At 46.8% G+C, this 17,161-nt stretch overlaps 1 protein-coding gene across 1 annotated transcript in view; it reads right to left on the bottom strand.

Moving 5' to 3' along the window:
* Positions 1 to 19: 19 nt before the first annotated feature.
* The window catches only part of si:ch211-196i2.1 (collagen alpha-1(I) chain), a 129,075-nt gene continuing 111,933 nt past the window's right edge, over positions 20 to 17,161 (bottom strand). Inside the window, exons 48-68 of the mRNA XM_035391561.1 lie at positions 16,858 to 16,911; positions 16,598 to 16,651; positions 16,364 to 16,471; positions 16,160 to 16,213; positions 15,223 to 15,276; positions 13,772 to 13,825; positions 13,460 to 13,513; positions 13,185 to 13,238; positions 12,402 to 12,455; positions 11,842 to 11,895; positions 11,634 to 11,687; positions 10,387 to 10,440; positions 9,112 to 9,165; positions 8,561 to 8,578; positions 7,875 to 7,928; positions 7,304 to 7,366; positions 5,682 to 5,847; positions 4,393 to 4,502; positions 3,860 to 3,940; positions 3,249 to 3,431; positions 20 to 2,389 (exon numbers count right to left, since the gene is read on the bottom strand). Of these exons, the coding sequence (XP_035247452.1) occupies positions 2,237 to 2,389; positions 3,249 to 3,431; positions 3,860 to 3,940; positions 4,393 to 4,502; positions 5,682 to 5,847; positions 7,304 to 7,366; positions 7,875 to 7,928; positions 8,561 to 8,578; positions 9,112 to 9,165; positions 10,387 to 10,440; positions 11,634 to 11,687; positions 11,842 to 11,895; positions 12,402 to 12,455; positions 13,185 to 13,238; positions 13,460 to 13,513; positions 13,772 to 13,825; positions 15,223 to 15,276; positions 16,160 to 16,213; positions 16,364 to 16,471; positions 16,598 to 16,651; positions 16,858 to 16,911 (1,584 nt within the window). The 3' untranslated portion in view covers positions 20 to 2,236. The remainder of the gene's footprint in view (positions 2,390 to 3,248; positions 3,432 to 3,859; positions 3,941 to 4,392; positions 4,503 to 5,681; positions 5,848 to 7,303; positions 7,367 to 7,874; positions 7,929 to 8,560; positions 8,579 to 9,111; positions 9,166 to 10,386; positions 10,441 to 11,633; positions 11,688 to 11,841; positions 11,896 to 12,401; positions 12,456 to 13,184; positions 13,239 to 13,459; positions 13,514 to 13,771; positions 13,826 to 15,222; positions 15,277 to 16,159; positions 16,214 to 16,363; positions 16,472 to 16,597; positions 16,652 to 16,857; positions 16,912 to 17,161) is intronic.

A 17,161-nucleotide genomic window follows, 5' to 3' on the forward strand; every position in this document is an offset into this window, starting at 1 on the left:
AACATGAAAACAAACCAACTGAATAAAGTAATTGTTTATTGATCTGATACACTGCTGTGATTTCAAGGGTGAACCACTCATAAAACTAAAACAAATGACCAGCATATCATTTAATAAAAAAATATTGCAACAAGTACGCTAATAATACAAAAACAATGACTGGGAAAAAAACATTTGCTGTATCAGGTATAGCACCAATGGATTAGTCTCAGCCAGCTAAGTCAACCATATTTAAAATTGATATGTTCCCATAATGTGTACTGGGGCTTGATGTGAAAGTTCACTGAAGCTATGCAACAATGTACCAAAAGGCTAACCTTGGGCACACGACTGGTAAAAAATGACTGTGGAATAGTTACTGATCTTATTCATGTACGTTACATAAACAGCACTGTAGGCAAAAGAGATCACTGAACACATATTCAACAAGCAAAAGCAAAATTACCTGCACATCACCTGTAGCATTTAAGAGCATTATTTTGCAAGGTACAGGTATTCATGTTCAGTACACGACTGCACTGACTACAGCAATTTTAGCAGGAGACGCCGAGATGTGTGTCTTTGGTTAGCCGTGATGGACAGGAGGCTGAAGATGGCACTGTAGGTACTTGCTTCACGACTCCCTGAAGTCTACAGTAAGGGCATTGTTGGTCAGTTCACAAAGGAGAAACGTGTCAACATATTTGAAACAAATACGCAATACCCTGCAGTACAAACACAAAAGATTCAAGCCCTTTCTTTGCTGAAGTGTAACATGTTCATATTGTTGCAAATTTTGTTATTGTTGTACACAGCTGATGTTATTTATTAATTTTTAATGTGCATTTGTTTAACAGCTTAAGTTGTTTAACCTGAGATCTCCATCGTCTACCCACAGTCTTTGAATACTACAAAGCACCAACTTAACGTGCCTTTCTGAAAGGTCAAGCAGACTGCTTTATGGTAAATGGACTGCATTTATATAGCGCTTTTATCCAAAGCGCTTTACAATTGATGCCTCTCATTCGCCAGAGCAGTTAGGGGTTAGGTGTCTTGCTCAAGGACACTTCGACACGCCCAGGGCAGGGTTTGAACTGGCAACCCTCCGACTGCCAGACAATCGGTCTTACCTCCTGAGCTATGTCGCCCTTTATCAGCCTCCCTAAGTCTGGATGCCCTTGTGAAGCTGCTTGCTGGGAATTCGGAATGTGCTGCGTATGGATTTGCACATCCTCCGGTCGGTTTTCAAATTCATATATCCCCATATCAACTGTCGCTGGAAAGAGGGGAACATAAAAAATTCCTCTCCGCTCCTGCGAATGTCAGCAACATGAATTGGGTTCCTATCAGGTAGGGAATCAGCTGCCAGAACGCATATTTCAGTATGAGGCCGGGTGCTCATTCTCATTTTAGCATCAGGGTAAAGGTTAATCCACCACACTTACCGTTTAAAGTGAACTGAAAAAAAAACAGGTCGGGCACCAGTTTGTTACACATGAGATTTTAAAATTTTAAGTCAGTTTACTGAGAGATTCAACTAACCAACAACCCTTAAGGGAGGTAGTAGTAGTGCTTTGTGAGCCCATCTGAGAGAATATTAGCTGTGTTCTGCACAGGAACACATTGTTGAAGTTGTGCAAGAAAAGTCTGCCATACTATTAGCAACAGCTCTCAGGGCCTCGAACACTTGAGCATTAAAGTCATCGTGAGCTGATCGAGTTAAAAAAATCAAATAAAATGACTGTACAGTATTTATACCACTGCTATTTAAAAAAAACCTGGATTAACAATAAAAAAAGTACCATTATATATGAAAACAAACCGAAAAACATAAAATATATAAATTAACAAAATGTTTCAATATAAATGTCTCTGTAAACACAAACAGGAAATTCAAACGGGAAAAAACAAGGTAGTCCTTCTGGAGAACCCATTTCTGGAGATGTTGCCACTCTCACAGGGAGTCTTAAATACGAGTAAAACGCGGAGCCGGGTCTGCCTCTGTAAACCATGAGAAACGCGGGAGAGCATGGTCCTGCTAGTGCAGCTACCTCTCTCTGGTGATCAACGGAAAACAAGGAATTGTGGGACAGAGGAGTAGAGATTCCCTTTTTTTCCTCATTCTTCTGGCTTCTCCTGGTCCAGTCTGCAGTGGCATGTGGGCCCCACTTGTAAGGAGAGGTGTGTGTGGTGGGGGGAGAGAGGGCGTTGGGGGTGGTGGTGATGTTGACGGGGTGTTGGGAAGGGGGACCCCTCCTTAGCTGAAGCACACTGGCCCGATGGTGAAGCCGAACTCCTGCGTGAGGTCGCTGCTGCCAAACACCGCCAGGTCCCGGATCGGGAGCAGGTCCAGCTCATCGAACTGAAATGTGGACTGCTGCGGCCCAGAATCCCCTTCTTCCACGGGCTGCTGTGCCATCAACAAGGAACAACAGCCACAAACGTATCATCGACCCGGGTCCGGGCTGAAAAGCTGCTTAATTACCCAGCTTGCACACCGAGACACTGTTATTATCCACAACGCTGCTGCTTAGTGAGACAATTGATCTGCTTAAGTGACTTTCAGTAATATCCAATGCAAAGCCAGTAGCTTTAATTACTCATATCCAATGAAGACCTTTCACTGGGTCAACCAATGAAAAGCAGCCTTTTGGCTATTTTGTGTACAACACATCAATTTGACTATTTATTGTCCCTGATAAATAAATACATACATAAAATTATTATTAGTATTAACTATTGTAACTTATTATTATTATTATTATTAGTAATAATAATAATAATAATAATAATTTATAGAGGAGGACTCATCTGGACAACTTCTCAGGGACTAGCCTGAAATAAGGAATGCTGAAGCACACTGAGCTTGGGGCAAGACACTGTTTAATGAATCAGGGGAGACTGACGTTGTCCAGGTAAGGAGTTTTTCTCTATAGTTTGACCGTCCTGGCTGTTGAGCACCTAATTAGTCCTCCTTTATTTAGCCGGCTTGAAGCGCATTGGGCATCTTCCTTTTTTATAAGACATAACCACCAATCACATTAAGACGCCCTATTATCTTGTTGTGTGGTTGAATTCAGAAGTATTTGCAGTATTTATTCTCAAATTAACCGGATAGCGTGATAGGTTTCATCTCCATAACACAAAACCTCTGCCCTCTATGGTTTCTGTGTTCTATTTGGCAGAAACAAATCCAATAAATATGTATGAATAAACTGATTTTAAAATTCAAAGTCATTAAATGAAAAACGATTGGTAGGAAAACGCACCACGCAGTCTCTCAGCGTGCCCAAGAAACTCTGCCTCCGTGTGTTGGCCAGGAATTTGACGTCTCTCTCCCTCGGCCCCAGCCTGCTCCCATGGCGACAGGAGAACGTCACTCTCTGCGTGGCCGAACGGCTGTTCAGCCGGAGGAACCTCATCTGGACCACACTGGCGCCTGGGTACTCAAACTGGGACGGGACGGGACGGGACGGGTCAGGACAGGTCAGGAAAGGACAGAGGGGAAATGAGAGGGGTTTTTTTCAGAGAAAGGCAGCAGATCACCGAGAGGAGGACGACATCTGAGGATTCTAAATCCCAGGGGGCATTGCAAGATGCAGACCATTTTTGTTATGGTTTCAACTTGAACGCTAAGTTCTCCTAACGCTTTGGAACATTTTGTGAAAATATTATCTTTTCTCCTGTTTAAGGGGCATGCCAGGGTATATATCCGAAAGCAGCAAATAACACATTTAAGAATAAGCCTGAAAATGTACACAATCGCCCTATCAGAAGCCACGAACACAGAAATCTACAGCCACATATTCGACACACCCATCTCAGCTTTGTAAAGCAGTTTCTTATTCTGAACGCAGCTCTAGAGGTTTGGAGAGCCCACCTGGAAGCCCCTCTCCAGCGTGCTCAGCCAATGGAAAGAGCTTTCAGCTCCAGAGTCCTTCAGCCACGCTTTAATGGGCACCTGCAGGCAGACAGGATTAGCGCACTCGAGAAGCCGGGTATCGGTAATGCGAGGCTATTTGTAAATGCAAATACACCCCCTGCCTCCCTTACGGTGGGGTAAGACAAGAGCAAAAGAAAATTACCGAACGGCATGTTTTTAAAAAAAAAAATGTATGCAAATCTGGACACGTCACGGCACTCTGATGTCATGCCTTTGAGACGACGGTTCATTAGCGTGTGCTTTAACGCTGCACGTTCAGCTTCAGACTCTCAGATTAGCATAAACTCCAAACGGGGAATTTTCTGGGAATGAGTAGGCGCTTTAAGGCACTAGGGGTGCGGTGCCTTAAATCCGGAAACAGCATAACGGACGTAACGGGTCAGCTCTGAAGTGATTCGTGTTATGTAAACCTAAATGGCAGTTTCTCCGTGGACTGGCCCTGTGCGACCCTGAGGTGCCTGCACCTGTACCTGTTCGTTCCTGGGGGACACGCAGGTCTGCCCCCCGGCTGTGGTGAAGTTACAGTGCACCAGGAGAGCGTCCGCTGGGCTGCCGAGGTTTGGGTCGATGTAATACATCCCTGGAAAAGACAAGACCGCTCTGGTCAGGTGTGCAGAACCCGTGTACGACATCATAATTTAAACGGAATGTTTGTGCACACAAAATTGTGACATAATACACAGCAAATTACAGTGCAGTGTGATGATGGAACTTTTTTTTTTTTCTTCAAATGGGGCGTAAAACATCTTTCATGGCTCCAGATGCAGCCTTTGCTGAGATTTCACCCGTCAGTCCATCAATTCATCAATTAAAAATGAAATATAACCTCAATCGAAAAAAATGAGGTGCCCTGGGTCCAGGAGGCACATTACAGAAATGAACGCATTACTTATCTGAAAACTGTCATGACTGATTACAAAGCCCTTAAATTAATATGGGACATTTGTTCCTCATAACATTACCATCCAGTTGCGGCCTTCAATCCTCAGTAAACCGTAAATCACCCTCAGTGTCCAGTCACGAACAATCAAAGCTTGCTAAACTGGAACTGGAACTGGAACCGTGGTTGGAAGGGAAGCACTGTGTGCATCCTACACTGGGAAGCCCCGGGCCTGGGTTTGTGACCCCCGTGGTCCCTCCCCACCACACCCTGTAGAGCAGTGCTTCCCAAATAGTGGGTGAGCACCTTTGGGTGGGTCAAGGCTTGTCCTGATATCAGGCATCAACCCAACTGGGAACTACTGCTCTGCAGAGATAAATGTAAGCTGAAAGTTTACTTCTCTAGCCACATGACAACATTTCATGTATATAATACACCTTCCACTACTACACCAATAATATTAAACAGTGAACTCGCTTCAGTTGTTTTGACACACATTTGTATTTTAACTTCATTTGCGAACAAGTCAGGCGAGATGTTAACACAGGGATGGGTCACAGAGAAATGTCCTCTGCAGCTGCTGCGGCATCTTATTAAGCTGCACAAATGGGACAGTATGTTTAAAAAAAAAAAAAAAAAAAAAAAAAAAAAACTGTCAGTTGATCTGGATGAAAAGTATCTACTAAACGCCTAAATGTAATATAAATGTAAATGATTTCACTTGTTAAGTGGGTCACGGGAACCCATAAGCTGGGAGCCAGTGATGTAGAGTGTCGCGGGCTCGGTTGAGCTCCAGACCCAGCGACGCACGATAAGACGCTGGAGCGTGACCGTGAGGGTGGACGGGCACGTGCGCGGGCACGCCCGCGGGGTTCTGACCGCTGGGGAAGTCGGGCCGGCACAGCCACAGCTCCAGGCAGGTGGCGGCCGGGCGCTCCTTGGTGCCGTCGGGCGGGTCCACGAGCAGCCGCAGGTCCCGCTGCAGCGAGTCGAGCAGCGACTGGATCAGCGGGTAATCGGGCCTGTCCGACACATACGTCAGCTCCTGGGAGAGGGGGACACACACAGGGAGGGAGTCTGCTCAGTGCATCTACATTGCCTTTAGAGCAGGGGCCTCAAGAACTATAAAGGCTTTTATTAACTATAAAAACTGTGGCCCCAGGGCCAAATCGGGCCCTCTGTGCCTTTTTTTTTACTAGGGACATGTTCCGTTTTAATTCATTTTTCCACTCTGTTTGAAGGTGCCTGGGAAGCGCTTTTGCACTGCATAACTGCACAAAATTTATTATTCATAATAATAATAATAATAATAATAATAATAATAATCCTTTGTGCTTACGGTCACCCAAAAAGTATAACGATATAAAAGTACAGCAATAAAAAATGACAATACACTTATTTACATGAACTCCACTATGTATTCCAAATAGATTTAAGGACAGGATTTACAGTTACTGAATAGAAATCGGTAGGAGATTGCCATGGTAGGACAGAGACAGCATGCTGCATGCATGGATGTGACTATACTCTGCTGGTCTCCAAGGACCTGGAATACTGAGCCTGGCCCAGAGGGGAACCAATCAACTGCCAGCTTTTCCCAATAATGTATGGCACATCCATCCATTCACATTTAGCTTATATAACCATCTCTTCTGTTTTTAATTAAGCCTGTAACTGTTTTAACTGAAAACACTACAGTGCTCTCGGCTTAAAGTGTCAAAAATGAAAAATTATAGGTAGTTTTGCTTTCGGGACTTGGAGCAGGCAATGACCTACTATCAATATGAAGAGAAATAAATGTAACTAATACCCAGCGTGCTATGGAGCAAGCAAAGTCATACATACACAAACACATAGCTAGAATGTGTAGCTGCTCGCTAGATGAATTAGCAACAGTATACATTATGCACTCAACACTGGCCAGTTAATAACAAAAAGCCCATAAATCACGTTGAGGTCCAGATTACGATGTCTTCCTTTTGGCACAAGCGAAAAGCGGTTTATAAAATGCTTTGTTGTAATAGCAAAAAAAAAAAATTGAGAATCATTCTTTAGCATGCTACAGCGTTAAAAAGTATGTTTATTGGGGCACCAAACACCCACCATAATACATGTTTTCTGATGTGTTTTTTCCCCTCAGGGAAAGCTTAAAGGAACATGTAGGAGACATTAAAAGTCGTAAGCTGACAGCAAGGGTGGTGTGGAGGACATCATTAACTAAAAATGACCGCATCGAATCACTCTTTAGTGTGGAAGAAGTCTGAACTAAAAAAAAAAAAACACCATTTTTGGCTGGACTGTAGCAGCAGGGCCAGCCCTACCAACGCAAATGTCTGTGACTGAGTGAGTGAGTGAGTGATGAAGTTGCACCATTGGTCGGCCGGATCACATGTGTTAGGTCCAGCCATACACTAGGTTTTGACCTGGTCTTGTGTAATTGAACAGTGCGCCAATGCAGTCTGGTAAATTATGTGACAGTTTTCTGAACGGGGGTAACTCACCTTTAGCTTTGTCAGTGTGAGGTTCACTGCGGGCCCCGGTGGACCTGGGGGACCAGGTGGCCCCTGAAACATGCCAGACGAAAAAAAAAATTCAAACAAAAACGTTCATGTAACGTGTCAGTGATGAACATCATCCATATCTCCAGCAGCAATAATAGACCAGGGAGGTAAAGAATTATACAGTATTTAAAAAGGCCATTTTATCATTGAACATATAGTGGTTTACAATGACAGCCTGTAAACATAATGCAGTTTACAGACTATTGGACTGTAGATTTTGAAACTTCTTTGGTAGAACAAAAGAAACACACTCCAAAAATTCAGGAGGAAAAATTGTCTGTATTTCCTCCTATTTTTGGCTAAGGTCTAGTTGCTATGCAGCCTAGTGTGCCTAAGGAATTCCAACAACATAATTTTTTAGTTCAGGACTACATGGAAAGAATATACAAGGTAAAATGTGTGTACACCGTCGTATTAAATTCTAATACAGTATCTTTGCCTACAGATGGACCACAGCTGGGTCCTTTGTGATGTCACGGCGTGTGTGAATGGGCTTATCACAGATACTAACAGGCAGCCCCATCGGCCCAGCTGGTCCTGGCAGTCCTTCAAACCCTTTCAGTCCCTGTGAAATGACATTTTAAAAAGGAAGCATTAAGCATGAAAGGCCCCCCATTCCACAAAATGCAATTTCATCTGATGCCTTTTGGACAGGCCGAGGAAACCAGGCATTCACGCAACCAGCGTTCAGCCTGCAAATGCACTTCCACTAAAAGGCATGTGGTCCAACTGACGCTAGCTACTCCACACGCCGAGACCTTATTTCAATTGATCTTGTGCTTTTGCCCTGGTTCATGTAACCATACACTGCACTGAAGTTAAATGGTAAATGGACTGCATTTATATAGCGCTTTTATCCAAAGCGCTTTACAATTGATGCCAGTTCCCCAGAGCTACTCCAACTCCCAAAATGCACTGAGGCAAAAAGAATACAGGAAGTGAACTTTAGTAAGTATGCTTGGTGCCAATGGCCTCTCAGTGGCTCACGTTGATATAGGGTACTGCCAGTGGCCACAGGCTGGCACATTAATGTAATATCCATTCTCATACTACTGATGGAACAATGCCACTATGTTTGCCTCAATATGTAGACGCGACTACACAAAAATCGCAGTGTACCAGCTTTACAGCCTACGGATTGCTTTGCCCCAGATAAACAAATCCTACCCTGAAACAGTGGATGCGCTTTTAACGTACCTTTTCTCCAAACAATCCCTGTGGGAAGAAAAACAAGACAGGATTCAGAGCTGTATTCTGTTTCTACCCCCCACCAAATCTCATATTCAGCCCAGCTCAGCTCAGCGCCTTATAGGCTGCTCCTGGATTCAGCTGTCACATCACATACAGATCTACAGCGACCTCATTTCCTTCCCCTGCCTCGAGGTCGCACTATCCCTCGTCCAGTCTCCCCTCGCTTTAAAAAACGAAAAAGAAAAGAAAAAAAGAATGTACGCCATGGTCTGGTGGAAGAGGAAGAAGAGGGGTTAAAACAGCTCTCCTGAGGTCAGTTACTCAAGTCCACTGGAGAGTCCGGTGGATTACTGCCAAGGCGCTGACTCCGGGCTGGTGACCTAATGCGTTTCCCCGGGTAACGGGCCTGATAAATGGCTCCGTCCTCGGAGAAAATCAATAGCCATTTCACAGGGCGCTTAAAGGAGGATATCACCGGGAGGGAGGAGGAGGAGGAAGCAGCTGAAAGAGGAGGAGGCGGCCTGAGATGGGGAGGGGGGGGGGTGGGGGGGACTTACAGGTAGTCCGGGCATTCCAGGGTCCCCACGTGTCCCGATGGGACCGATGTGTCCCTGTGGAAAGACAAACAACAGTATAAGAGCCGCACTGCACTCAGCTCTGTCCTGAGAGCCACCGCCAATTATCCTCACCTCCTGGTTTTCAAACATACTTATCCTCTTTCGCTCTATCTGGAGTGCCCCATTGTACTTACAAGAGCATCTCTTTGCCACAACGTCCTGTGTTGATTCGAGGGCAATGGAGGGGCGGGGAGGTGTGGGGGGTGGAGGGCATGGGGGAGCAGCACACTCTCTCCTCCGGGGAGCACACAGCCAGCTGCTGCTTCTGTAATGTTCCAGGGCCAGTAGCTACGTAGCCACTCACTGACTAACACCCTCATTCCTGGGCAACACTGCAAGCGAACGGTGCCCAGTGCCCTGTGCCCTGTGCCGCATTGGCACCATCAGGATTCCGTACCACAACGCGGGGCACGCCTTAGCGCAGTGCCGCAGGTCGACGTGCCGCCCCCCCCCCCCGCCCCCCCCCTCTGCGTTCGTTCTGCAGAGCCCACACGCGGCCTCTCTCCCAGGATTTAACGGGGTCGCCGGGGAAGCATGAGACCGTGGCATTTCGATACGTCACCCCCCCCTCGCCACGGTGGCCTTTGAAACGCGTCACCGACCGTGAAGTTCAATCCCAGAATTCTGAGCGAGGGCAGCCAACCCGAGGTTACGATAAGTTTTCCAGTCCGCGCCGCCGTTTCGATTAGCACCTAGCGCCGCGTGCGTCCACGCGTTCGGTTCACCGAAGCCTCCGTCTCGCCATTTTGACAGAGTAAATATACGAGCCAAGCTCGGAAACGATAGCGCTGTACGGACGGGACCGTATATTGCATTCTGGGAATACATCTGGCGGTGGAACTGACTGCTTAATCATAGCCTTCAACATCGTTCATAAGCACTGGTCTCGCAAACGGCGAATAGAGCTGTTCATCACAGTCACCCATGAAAGTTCAGGCCCGATTTCTCCAATATTTCTTTTGTGTTTACGGACGGCTTTAAATGCTCGACTGTCTTTATAAAGGGGTTGGGGAATTTTTCCCAAAATTGCTCCATTTATAGTTTTTTTTTTTTCTATTTTATATTCCCTGGTAAATGTCCAGCACCGTGTGACAGTCTGTTTCCAAAACCGTTTTGGCACAAAAATAAAGGTAGACAGTTAGAGCCAAGTGAGAGAGAGAGAGAGACCTTTGAGACATATAACTGTATACAGCTGTTGAAGGAGTGCTGTGTTACCTGGTCTCCCTTCTGTCCCGGTGGGCCCGATTCCCCCAGAGAACCCTGGGTGCCCTGAAATGAGCACAAACTGTCAGCCGCCAAAACACAGTCATCACCTCGCACAAGCAGAAGGGGCATCTTATTTTTTTGTTCTCCCCAATTTTATACCAATTCCCTGTGTGTATCACAGTCCTGGTCGATGCGCTATCCTCTGTCGGTCTGGGGAGGGTGTAGACTACCACATTCCCCATCCGATACATGTGGAGTCGCCAGCCGCTTCTTTTCACCTGACAGCGAGGAGTTTCACTGGGAGAGCGTAACGCGTGCGGAGGTTCACGCTATCTCCCCCAGATCCCCTCCCTGCTGAACAGGCGCCCCGACCAAACAGTAGGAGTCGCTAATGCAGCGATCAGTACTCATACCCTCACCGGCTTCCCCACTCGCGAACACTGCCAACTGTGTTCGTAGGAACGTCTGACCAAGCCGGAATCTTATCTTATTTTTTCGTACACGCAACCCATTTCTACGGCTGGATATCACGCTGCGGCAAGCCAGGTTAAGTACCGCGTGCTCAAGGGCACCACGGCAGCACTCAGGCACGCAGCCTTTGGCTTTACGGGCCCTGTTCCCCAGCCATTAAACCACACCGCCACAGCTGTGCTATTAACAGCCATTAAGCTGAAGAGCAAGGTCATATTTCACAGCTGAGAGTTTTAAGGTGTTTTGTGTGGGAGGGCGTCACTCACTGTCACTCAGTCTGTCAGGCCCATAATAACACTGCTCTCTCCCTCTCTCTCTCCATCTCTCCTCTCTCTTCCCACACCCCAATCTATCTCCACACCCTGTCTCGCTCTGTCACTCTCGGTTGCAGCCTCCCTCTCACTCTCTCCTCTCACTTCCCTTCTGTGTCTTCCATCACTTCCATCCCTCTCTGAATTCAATCAAATACGATTTGATTCAAAAATTCTGTATTGGCAAACCTTTACATAAGAACATTACATTGAACAAAAACTGAAATACGTGTCACAAAATAATTAACATAATAAAATAACCAAAAACTGTAAATAGAAAATGAATAAATTCATAATTTTACATAATTAATTATCACTAGGGGTCACAACTGTCACTCTCTGTCCCTCTCCATCAGTCCATCACTCCCCTGTCTGGGAATAGTAGATCAGTACACTTTGGCACTGAGGAGTCACAGGGCACTAGACTCAGCCTGTCATAGATGCTGCATGAGCTATTCCGAGCTCCAGGTGTACCTTCAGTCCGTCTCCTCCAGGAGGCCCCGGTGGGCCCATGGTCCCTTTCTCCCCCTGTTTGAGACAGAGCAACTTTCTGAAAGAGACACAACCTGACAGGAACGACGCCGCGATCGCCGATTAAAGCTGCAATAAAAACTCCTAAAACAGGAACCATATTATGTATATGCTGCTGTTGCTATTGGTTTAACCCGTCGGACAGTCATACCTCCGTCCCTTTCAGACCAGGACCCCCATTTTCCCCTCGTAAGCCGGGGATACCCTGAGAGAGAGAGAGAGAGAGAGACAGAGTGCGAGTCAAAGACAGAGAGAAAGTGAGTGAGAGAGAGAGAGAGAGAGAGAGAGTGAGAGTGAGAGTGAGAGTGAGAGTGAGAGAGAGAGAGGGAGGGAGAGAGACAGAGTGCGAGTAAAAGACAGAGAGAGAGAGAGAGAATCAAAGACAGTAAGAAAGTAAGTGTAAGAGAGAGAGACAGAGAGAGAGAAATTATCAGTGTCAGCATATTCCCATCATATAATCGATAGGCTCCTCTCCAACATGGAAAATTAATGTGTAATACATACTGCAAAGTTGCATCAGCCATAGCTTTGTAAAAGGGCTGCTATAGTAGGCTGGGAAACTGTCTTATTGTTTCTGGTTTTCATGCACGTTCAAATGTATTTCATATATTTCCATGATCTAATGGCCATGAGGGTCTACCCCATTGACCGTAGAAGGTCCACCAAGCCCCCGGTCCCCCTGCATGGCAACAGAGGCGGGGCCAGACTTACGAAAGGTCCCTGCCTCCCTGGGGGACCCATCACTCCAGGCTCTCCTCTCGCTCCCTGGAAAACCAATAAAATAATATAAAAGCAAAAACAAGAGACAAACAACTTCCACATGATAACTAATGCCCTCAGGCATCATCAAAGAAAGAAATATAAATGAGGAGAGGAAAAAATGATTTACAAATGTAAACTCGTGTTTACTTCCTCCGCACTGATATTTCTGAAAGTGTTTAAATGCTCAACCAAATTGAGATTAGACTTTGGGATGTGAAGAGAACAAAGAGAGAACAAAAACAAATGTACCACGCTCAGAAAAGAAAGGCTGAACTAAGGTTTAACTGACAGCACCAATAATGTAGACAAATGTATGTGGTGTAGTGGTGGGTGTCTCTCTCACTTGGTATTGCTGGCCTTGATGGGCTTGAGAACCATTTTATACAAGAATGTTTTCCTTATGAATTCTTTAAATAACATATAAATACAGTATGTTTCAATAGTGTATTTGCACACCGAGCTTAAGCTCAGCTGTGGAGCAAAAAGAATGCCCTCATAATAACAAAAAACTGTACCTTGTGACACACATGTATTCTCTCAGTTGTATTTCATTATTTGGTAACACAATAAAATGGGAAAGATGGCCTTTATCCAAGAAACACTGAGTACATTTTCATGGTTGATTTAAAATGGATGGGTTAAACTGCACCAAGAAAATGTTCCAGAATGTACTGCACTGTGGACGGGACACGCTCGGGTAATCTCAGCGTGTCCCCCCCTCGAAAACCTGACCTTTTCTCCTCTGGGTCCTCGCGTGCCCCTCATTCCTGCCTTCCCCGATTTGGCCTGGAGGAAAACGGAATCAATACAAACGGAATGATAAACAAACGCACACCAATGCGGTTCACAGTAGCCCGGGCTGCGTAATTGTAAGCGTATAAAAGCCAAACATAGAAAAATGAGAAGTCGATAAACGCTGGTGGTTAGAAAAGCCCTTAAGCTGAGAGACCTTAAAGAGGTAAAATGTTTTTAAAAATGAAATAAACAGAAACGAAGATACATCTTACCCTCCGTCCAACGTGACCCGTTTTTCCCTGACGACCAATTTTTCCATCTTCCCCCTGAAAAGCATGCTGGTTAGATCTGCCCGAGTCCCCAAAGATGCCTTTTCAATCTATGTGCTAATTATTCAGACTGACAGCCTGGGTTCAAATCAATAGGTGCCCTTAACTTTGACTAACGACTAAATGCAAGTGGTCTGTCGTTTGACATCTGGCATAAATCTGCAATGGCACGTTTCAGAAAAGATGGGTAAGAAAACTGAGGAACATAATTAAAATTATTAAGTCTAATGAAAGTTTAAGGATTTCATTTCTTACCTTTTCTCCCTTTGGTCCCTGTCTTCCTGCGGGCCCTGGACCGCCAATGGGACCCTGAGAACAGCCAATAAAAACATGTGATGTCACAAGTCAGTAAAGCACAGCTATGACACTTTGTTCAATTAGCAGAAACAAGACCAGGTCAAAACTTAGTATATGGCTGGACCTAACACACGTGATCCGGCCGACCAATGGTGTAACTTCATAACTCGGCCGACCAATGGTGTAACTTCATCACTCACTCAGTCACTCACTCAGTCACAGACATTCGCGTTTGTAGGGGCCGGCCCCGCTGTTGCGGTCCAGCCAAAAAGTACGGTTGAAGCTGATATTAGTATTCCGCAGTAAACTCCTCTCTCCGCTTGATATACTGCTGAATATACACTGAGGACTGTTGGGTTAAAGCACTTTGATCTATTAGGAAACACTAGCATCATTCCTGGGATGTGAACCTGCAACCGCTTTAGATCTACCAAATCAGGGGTGCACAGCAACTTTCAGCAACGACCAAAATATATCAATCCATGCTTTTCGCTTTTTTTTTTCTATTAAGCATTCAGCTGTATGAATATAAATAACATTGATGCATACTAACACCTTTTTCCATAGTAAGGCGTAATTGCATTGCGATGTTGCTGTAGAGCCTCACAATACCACCATGATCAAATAGATCTCCCCCCCCCCCCGACCTAAGTTTGGCTGGCCGACCTATAGTTTGTGCACTGCTGGCCTAAACAAGAACTTGCAAGCCAAGCAAAAAGCGTCAAGGACAATGATTATAAGCAGTTTGGCAGAGTGCAGTAGGAGTTACGTGGGCTGCCTCTCTCTCTCTCTCCACTGAAAATAAATGACTTGTGGTGAGAGCACAGTGGGAATGTTGATGATTTCACAACCCAATAGATATCTCCCACGACCCAAACTTGGGGTTGCGACTCACAGTTTGTGCACTGATGCACTAGATCAGGGGTCCTCAATCTTATCCAGAAAGGGCTGGTGTGGGTGCAGGCTTTTGTTCCAATCAAGCAGTTACACACCTGATTCTACTAATCAACCACTAGAGTCTTTGCAAAGGATCTTGACCGGTAGAATCAAGTTTGTAACTGCTTGGTTGGAACAAAAGCCTGCACCCACACTGGCCCTTTCTGGATAAGACTGAGGCAAGATAATCAACACTGTGTTCCTAATATTTAAAGTCCTTCCCCTCAACTGTTGAAGCTGAGTAATTCCAATTTGATGCATCTTCTGAAAGTTCGTTAGGGGAAGTGACAACTCTAATATAACACCCAGAACCTCCTGTCAGCATCAGGAACCTTCTGTAGTTAAGAAGCAGAGAGAACAGTATGACCAGTCCACAACTCCTCAACGATGCCAATTTTACACCGCTTTTCTCAACCAGCTGTTCTTAAGAAGCAGTTTCCACGGCAACGAGAGATGAATTCCCACACGCTGACCTGGGATCCTGGTGGTCCTGGTGCCCCCCGAGCGCCTGCCTCACCTGGGGACCCCTACGGGTTGAGGGGAAGACACGACACGCAGATTCAATGCCCTGGAGCACACTGAGGCCACAAGGCCTCTGGTAGAACTCAACCGAATCCCACCCCATCACTCGCCACCTCCCGAACCCGTGTACCACAGTGATCCTCACCCCCTTCCAGGCATCCTGGAAAGCCACAGGGTCTACTGCAGGGATTATCAACACTGGCCCCTGAATCCAAATCCAGCCCTGGTTTTCTTTTCTCCCGGGTAATTAGTGCTACTGATTGGCCAGACTGTCTTCACACCTGACTCCCAGGCAAAGGGAGGGTGGAAAAGCAGCAGTTCTCGGCCCTCTGGGACCGTGAGTTGCCGATCCCTGGTCTACTGGGTTTTCTGTTGCTCAGCATTCAATCAACCAGCTGAAGTGGTTGGTTACACATTTGACTCACCTCACCTATTTCCTGTGGCCAGAACCGTTTGCTGCTTATTGGCCAATCACAAATCCAGCAGGACCCTGCAGCTCTCCAGGACCAGGTATGAGGAGCTCTGCTCTACAGCTCCCGCCCCCCCCCCGGGATTGTGTTATGAGTATCGACTCATAACACAATCCCCTTAAGGGAGGAGGGCTGTGGGAGCGGGCCTGTGCGGTGTTTTATTGTGCAAGGGGGGTAACGGCAATCGCAGCGGGCAGAGAATGGCAAAGCGGAGTCAGCACAGGAGTGTCACGCAGAGGGGTGCTGATTAAATCGCTGGCAGGCGGGAATTAAGTCAAATGAGCGCAGAAATGAAATGACACGGCTGTGATTTTTCTCCAGCGGGCACCTCGCCCGCCCGCCCGCCCGTCTGTCCTCTAAAAGAAAAGGCGCCGTTGGGACTGGGGGGGGGGTGGGGGGGAGCGGGGGCTAACCGTACCTCTAATCCGGGCAGGGCAGGGGGCCCTCTGATCCCTGGCAAACCCTCCGGCCCCTGAGGAGAACAAACAGAATGAGCGGATGCGTGTGACCTTCAGCAGGCTTCGCAAACCCTCCCCGGGTCCCACCCCGCTCAGCAGGCCCCCTGCTTTGACTGGGGCCTTTCTGCGACGTGCCAGGGGCCCAGAGTGAGCCCAGGCCTCACCTCCTCTCCTGGCTCCCCTTTCTCCCCCGACAGCCCCTTTCCCCCCTCCGGTCCTTCCAGCCCCTTTGGGCCAACGGGTCCCCAGGGACCCCGCTTTCCTACGGCCCCCTGGAGCAAGAGAGAACGACGGGGGGTTATTGAACTTCACATTTCACCATATATTGGCATGCATTCATATCCTGGGTCTGACAGGTGCTTCCGAAACGCCAGGGGTGTTAGCGGTTAAAAACTCACCCGAGGTCCTGGGTTTCCCCTGGCTCCTTTCAGTCCCACCTGACCTGCCACGCCCTGTTAGAAAAACAAAATGGCGGCCCAGGAGACGGAGATCAACATGGCACACAACAGAACGGCCTCTTGAGATGAAGATGACCCAATGCACCGTGAATGTGAGGAAAGTGCAAATGAACACAGCCGGGATTACTGCACGTTTAAAATGGTGGGTATCCGTAATTGTGCAAATGAATGACAAGCAGTCTGCGGGAGGGAACCAATACCTGAGGCCCTGGGTCTCCAGAGGGGCCAATCAGACCATTGGGCCCCACCTCCCCCTGAAACACAGCACGACACAAATGAGAAATTATAATAATTATGGATCACGTGCACTGTGGCTCTCACCACCTCAAAGTGCTTCATAATCAAGGGGTGATGCTAATTTCCACCTCCAATGTGTGGCATCACCCTGGTGGCCATTTCATGCCTGGAAACCGACCACATGTTCATTCCAGGGTACTGACATAGCACAGGCTCAGCCATGCTACAGTAACTTCCATAGCATAACAGCGACAATGACTGTCTATA

Source organism: Anguilla anguilla, chromosome 14 (genome assembly GCF_013347855.1).
Source record: "Anguilla anguilla isolate fAngAng1 chromosome 14, fAngAng1.pri, whole genome shotgun sequence".
In the NCBI taxonomy this organism is placed as follows: domain Eukaryota; kingdom Metazoa; phylum Chordata; class Actinopteri; order Anguilliformes; family Anguillidae; genus Anguilla; species Anguilla anguilla.